The sequence below is a fragment of the Otolemur garnettii genome, unplaced genomic scaffold, assembly GCF_000181295.1.
Source record: "Otolemur garnettii isolate 467f Iridium unplaced genomic scaffold, OtoGar3 scaffold00187, whole genome shotgun sequence".
NCBI classification, from domain to species: Eukaryota; Metazoa; Chordata; class Mammalia; order Primates; family Galagidae; genus Otolemur; species Otolemur garnettii.
Genome location: NW_003852582.1, coordinates 229,263 through 235,995, shown reverse-complemented (window position 1 = coordinate 235,995; position 6,733 = coordinate 229,263). Strand labels below are relative to the sequence as shown.

Sequence of the window (6,733 nt, the reverse complement as noted above, 5' to 3'; positions counted from 1 at the left end):
GCTCACAGCAACCTCCAACTCCTGGGCTCAAGCGAGTCTCCTGCCTCAGCCTCCCAAGTAGCTGGGACCACAGGCGCCCCCCACAACGCCGGGCTATTTTTTTGGTTGCAGCCGGCATTACTGTTTTGGCGGGCCCTGGGCTGGATTCGAACCCCCCACCTTAGGTGTATGTGGCTGGCGCCTTAGCCACTTGAGCCACAGGCGCCGAGCCATCACCCAAGTTTTAACACTCCTATTTTTAAAAAAACTTAGCCCTCTACAGCCTTGACCATGTCTCAGAAACCCAAGGATTTAAAAATAGCTTTTATGTCAATTAGCCCCTGGGTTTCTATAGTTAAAACAGTCACATTCTACCGGAGGGGTCAGAGGCGAACCCCAGGGCGGTTTGTTTTCCCACTTCAGTTGTACCCTTTGACCAGACAGATGTGTGAAAACTGCTACCGTTCCTGATCCCACCCTTTGGAATGTGGCCGTTTAAGGCAGGGCTTTTCCCTTCACAGTCCACCCGCGAGGAGACAGATCTGTGGGCCCTGACTCCGAGCCTAGGCCCCGCGCTCTCACACACCTGCCGGGTCCACCCCGAAGGTGGGCGTCTGGATCTAGTTGGGGGTCGTTCCCCGTGAGGCGCGGAGCAGGTGGGTATGGGAGTAGCAGGCAGGCCTGCGCTCCAAGGGCTCCTCACGAACCCACACCCGGCGTCGGCAGCTGCCGCGGCGTCTGTGCAGCTCCCGCCAACTTTGTCACTCCGCCTCAGCCCCGCGCCTGCCGGAGCCCTCCGGCCCACTCACACGTCAGGATCCCAGCTCAGGCGCAGCCTCGGTTCTCTGGCGCCCCCGCCGACTGCAGTGAGTACCTGACTCTTCCGAGATGCATTGCGTCACTTCCGGCGGCGTTGCTAAGCAACAGCGTGGCAGCGAACACCCTCAGACTTCTGGAGTCGGCTTCACTTGGCACTGCGTTCGTTTTCCCAGGTCTGGGAGCGCCGCGGGCCGGTAGTCAGAGATGCTAGTGCAGTTTGGACGGCGCTGTGGACAGGCGAAGGAAAGCACTGGTGAGCTAAACTGACCCATCTCGGGAAAGGGATTGGTTTTGGCCCACAGGCATAGGGCGAAAGACGGGGGTGCCGAGTGAGGGCTTCGGTTGACTTATGGGCGCCACCAAGTCGAACGCATCCTCAGTAAGCTTCTTCGGGCTCTACGGAAGTTAGACTGTTTTGCCCTCAGGTAAATGGGTAGAAAAGGGAAAGGGGAAGTGGAGGTGGGTGGGAGAAAGTTTACAGAAATAGAAGTGGAGGAAAGATAGGAAATCAGAGACTCCAACTGACCAGCTCGTCCGATCCGAAAACTGCACAGTTACAGCTCCAAGAGTCTGGCATTTGCTTCTGGCATGCTTAAGCTTTGTTAGACTCTGTGTGAATTGGAGTAGCTCTTGGTATCAATGACCTCTTTAGTCTTGGCTCCGGCGCAAAACCTAAATTTAGTGGTCCTTACTAAAGTCTCTGAAGGAAATATCTAAATTTCCTCTTCTCCAAAGTAAAGGTAAAGTTTCTTCGTTAAATGTTTTGACAGAGTATTAAAAAATGATGTTCACTAGGTAGTTCCGATGACCTCTTATAAAAAATTGATTTTGGAATAGAAATAAATAGGCTTCCGAAGATCCCTTTATCAATTCCAACTAGAACAGTTCCTTAAGTCTGTAAATTAGCACGTAATGTTGTCATGGTGACAAATTCCCAGACCGTGGGAATTTGATCTAACTTCAAATCATTGCCTGCGCGTCTGTAGCAATTGCGCCCCCTACTCCAGGTGCAGAGTGAGAGGCAACCATTCTCCCACCGCTAGTAGGACTCTAGTTAATATGCGATATTTGTGCAGTGAAAACTTTATGAAATAGCAGCAGAGAATCTTGCCATGTAAAAGAAGAGAGACTGCACCGATATGGCAAGTATTGAAAAAGCACAATTACTCTCACATATACTTTTTCCTAAATATGCGAATCTGCCTAATAGTTAAATGTTTTGTGGCAGCTAGCTCAAAGGATTCCATCTGAGCAGCACTGGTAAATTATAATCTCCTTTTGGAGGGCGGTGAAGTAGGAGAGGGGCTCAGATATTTAGAAAACTAATTGTAAAACAAATAACATTTTGGGTGGCGCATGTAGCTCAAAGGAGTAGGGCGCCGGCTCCATATACTGGAAGTGGTGAATTCAAACCTGACCTGGGCCAAAAGCTGAAAACAAACAAACAAAAATAACATATAATTGGGTGACATTAGCCAGAATGGTAGGGTAAGGATCTCTGAAAATCCTCTCCTTCTTAAAATCACTAAGAACACTGTCAAAAATTATTGTCAAAGTAACTTTTTCAGAACCCTGGATATTAGACAAAGGCTTGCAACAATCTGGGGATTGTTTACTCAAGAAAACCAGTTGTATCTTGGTAAAATTAGCAAGGTTTTTGGCATTTTAACTTATCCTAGTTCTTTACTTTTCTCTTTATCTCATGGTAGCCTAGAAAACCACAATAATTTCAGTGAAAACCAGTGACTTAGCTATTTGTAGAGACGGTTGAATAGAGTTTGGCTACCTTCAAAGCTTCTTTCCCAGATAACTGCTATTTGACACATCTGGCACTTCCTTGGTACACCTCACTTAGAAGGCTTTTTGTTATTTGGTCTGGCTTAGAACACACCATGTATATTTGTCAGAATGGTCAGTGGCAGTTACTATAATATCACAGCTGCCTTAGGCAGTTCTCTGGTTTATATGTGTCTCCCTAAAAAGCAGGTTGGAAACTTAATCTCCATTCCAACTGGGAGATGGAAACTAATGAGAGATGTTAGGCCATCAGGGCTGAATAAATTAATTAACGCCACTATCTTGGGAATGGTTTCCTTACAAAAGGGCAAGCTCAGCACCCTTCTACTCCGTCTCTTGCCTACTCTTTGCCCTTCCTGCCGTGTAATGCCTTCTGTCATGTTATAACACAGCAGGAAGTTCCTTGCCATATGCTGGCGCTGTCATATTGAACTTCTCAGCCTCCAGAACCATGAGCCAATGAATTTCTGTTCATTATAAATTACCTAGTCCTGGTATTTTGTTATAGTAGCACAAACAGACTACAGACTAAGACAAGCGGTGATAACTTGTTGTCTTGTTGCAAACAACAAGTTGACCAAAAAAACTTGAAAAGAGTAACTGGGAAATGAGATGTTCAGAGGGAGCTTTGGAAAGTTCCTGATGTATTTCTGGGGATCAAGAAAGCCAAATGGATATATAGAGCTATGCATATCCCCAGGAAAGACCTGAAATTGCCTTAAGCTCTGACTTCCAACTGACCTTGAAGCTCTGTGCAAGAAAAAAGTAATGGCTAAGATTGAGTTGTAAATTATCTGTCTGAGCATTGAAGGCATGCCTCAATACTCACACAGAGACCTTAGGCAAAGACTGGGAGACTTATTAGTTCTAGACTCACCACTCCCTCCTCACCACTAAACTAACCAGAGACTCCAGTGGCCACATATAACAAAGAATACAAACTTTACAGAATTAGTTCAGAAAAGTCACCAAATAGCAACAAACTTTGAGTGTGTGCCAATCAGATTTTCCTGACACACATTTAAACTGTATAGTTTTCAACAAGAATTATGGAACATGCCAAGAAATAAGAAAGTATGGCCCCTAAACAGGAAAGTTTTGAGAGAAACTGTCCCTGAGGCTGCCTACACATGTTGATTTACAAGACAAAAACTTTTGTAAATTTAAAGGTATTGTAAATATGTTCAAAGAACTAAAAAATATGTCTAGAGAACTATAGGAAATATTAAGAATGCTGCCTCCACACCTTGAGGCATCTGAGTTCTCACTGGCAATTAAAGGTTCCTTATTCTAAAAAAAAAAGAATGCTGCCTCACCAAATATAGTCATAAAGATAAATTTTAAAAGGTACCAAATTGAAATTTTGGAGTAGGAGGCTGTAGTATACTATGATCATGCCTGTGAGTAGCCAGTGTACTGTACTCTTAACCTGAGCAACATAGTGAGACCCCATCTCTGAAAAAAAAGCTATAGCTATCAAGACAGTGTGGTACTGGCATAAGGATAGACATATAGATAAATGGAAAAGAAATAATGAATCAAACCTATACATCTATAGTAAATGAATATAGTGAATGAATTTTGACAAGGACAATGCAATGGGAGAAACAATATTATTTTTAACAAATAGTGCTGGGATATCCATATGTAAAATAATAAAATAAGGCTTGCTACCTCACACCATACATAAATATTAACTCAAAGTGCATCATATACCTAAATGTAAAAGCTAAAACTATAAAACTCTTAGAAGAAAAACTTAGTATAAATCCCTTTATTACCTTGGATTAAGTGACAGTTTCTTAGGTATAACATGAAAAGTACAATCAATCCAAGAGAAATAGATTTGGCTTTCATCAAAATTAAAAACTTTTGTGCATTAAAGGACACCATCAAGACAGAGAAAAGACACCTAAAGAATGGGGAGGAAATATTTGCAAATAAAATATATGATAAGGTATAGTATCCAGATTATAAAGAACTTTGATAACTCAGTAATAAAAAGACAACCCATTAAAAATGGGCAAATGATTTGAACTGACATTTCTCCAAATAGATATACAAATGGCCAATAAGGACATGAAAAGATGTTCAGTATCATCAGCCATAAGGGCAATGTAAATCAAAACTACACTGAGATACCACTTCACATCTACTAGAATGACTGAAATAAAGAAGGAGGACAATAACAAGTGTTAGGGCAAGATGTGAGAAGTCAAAACTTTATATATTATTAGTGGATATGTAAAGTATTACTCTGGAAAACAATTTGGCACTTTCTTAAAATGTTAAATATGGAGTTATAATTCTACTCTGTAATCCTAGCACTCTGGGAGGCCAAGGCAGATGGATTGCCTGAGCTCGCAGGTTTGAGACAGCCTGAGCCAGAGCAAGACCTGTCACTAAAAATAGCCCAGTGTTGTAGTAGGTACCTGTAGTCCCAGCTACTTGGGAGGCTGAGATAGGAGAATTGCTTGAGCCCAAGAGTTTGAGGTTGCTGTGATCTATGATACCACAGCATTCTACCAAGAGCAACAAAGTCTAAAAAAAAAGAAATTTGTCCACACAAAAACTTGTACGTGAAGGTTTATAGCAGCATTATTAATAATAATCAAAAGGTAGAGAACACGCTGATGTCCATCATCTGATAAATGGACAAGTAAAATATGCTCCATCTATACAATGGAATATTATTCAGCCATATAAAGGCATTAAGTACTAGTAAATGCTACTGTGTGAATGAGCCTTGAAAACATCATGTATGTGAAAGAAGACAGATATAAGATGCCGTATATTGTAGTATTCCATGTGTATGAATGTTTGGAATAGGCAAATCTACAGAAAGTACATTTGGTTCTCAGGAGCTGTGAGGAGGAGGGAATGGAAAAATGACTCCTAATGGGTACAGTTTCTTTCTGGGGAGATGAAAATGTTCTAGAATTAGATAATAGTGATAATTCCACAGCCTTGCAAATAGAGTAAAAACTGCTGAATGTTGCCTTTTACATGATATGTATTACTATGTCTCAATAAAAAAGATTTTGTAATTCATGAAAAATGTGTCAATGTGGTAGGCACATGGACTGATTTTAGATATGTGTAGGTCACTTTCCGCTGCTTCTGTCCCCTTTCTGCTGCTTGAAAGTCTGCCTATTTATATTTTGTCTACCCATTTGTCTCTATCTCAAACCTTTCAACTGTGGCCTACCCTCCCTACTTTAACTTCTCTAAATAGCTTCTACTGGCATCATATGAGAGTCATTGTGAAGTAGGAATGTTGGAAATAAGATTGTCTTCGGAGAACTAAACTCTACCAGGCGTCCTCAAACTACAGCCTGTGGGTCACATTTGGCCTGCCGAGGACATTTATCCGGCCCGCTGGGTGTTTTTGCCACTGCCTCCTGTTCTGCAGACGACTCATCCTGGGGCCTGCAGTCCGGCCCTCCAACGGTCTGAGGGACAGTGAACTGGCCCCCTGTTTAAAAAGTTTGAGGACCCCTGCTACACCAATGCAGTGGATTAAAGTGAGGATATTTGAAATCTTCTGTGGCTGTAATCAATCAGGGCCCTCCTGATCCTCAAAGATGTGGAAAATTTGGTCCAACTTCAGTAGCCCAAGATACTAAAAATTATTTTCCAGCTATCTGGGGTTTTTTTTTTTTTTTTTGGAGACAGAGTCTCAAGCTGTCACCCTAGGTAGAGTGCCGTGGTGTCATAGCTCACAGCAACCTCAAACTCTTGGGCTTAAGCTATTATCTTGCCTCAGCCTCCCAAGGAGCTGGGACTACAGGTGCCCGCCACAGCTCCCGGATATTTTTTGTTGTTGTTGCAGTTGTCATTATTGTTTTAGCTGACCTGGGCTGGGTTCGAACCCACCAACCTCAGGGTATGTGGTTGGTGCCCCCAATGAGCTATGGGTGCCACCCTACATGTGGTTATTTCTTTGTGACTGTCCACTTCTATTCCTGCTTATGTGGTTGTTCCTTTGTTGTATTCCTACATCAGGGTTCATGAAAAAATCTACTTGAATAAAACATCTCATGAATATAGTTGCTGTACTAAAGATTTGAGATGTAGGCTCGGCGCCTGTGGCTCAAGCGGCTAAAGCGCCAGCCACATACACCTAAGGTGGCGGGTT

General features: G+C 42.7%; 2 protein-coding genes across 2 annotated transcripts in view; one reads left to right on the top strand and one right to left on the bottom strand.

The window, feature by feature from the left end:
- The window catches only part of PHOSPHO2 (phosphatase, orphan 2), a 9,381-nt gene extending 8,585 nt beyond the window's left edge, over positions 1-796 (bottom strand). Inside the window, exon 1 of the mRNA XM_003800857.3 lies at positions 566-796. The gene's annotated coding sequence lies outside the window, so the exon portion shown is untranslated. The remainder of the gene's footprint in view (positions 1-565) is intronic.
- Positions 797-963: 167 nt separating this feature from the next.
- The window catches only part of CCDC173 (coiled-coil domain containing 173), a 48,823-nt gene continuing 43,053 nt past the window's right edge, over positions 964-6,733 (top strand). Inside the window, exon 1 of the mRNA XM_003800856.2 lies at positions 964-1,051. Coding sequence (XP_003800904.1) covers positions 1,003-1,051 — 49 coding nt within the window. The 5' untranslated portion in view covers positions 964-1,002. The remainder of the gene's footprint in view (positions 1,052-6,733) is intronic.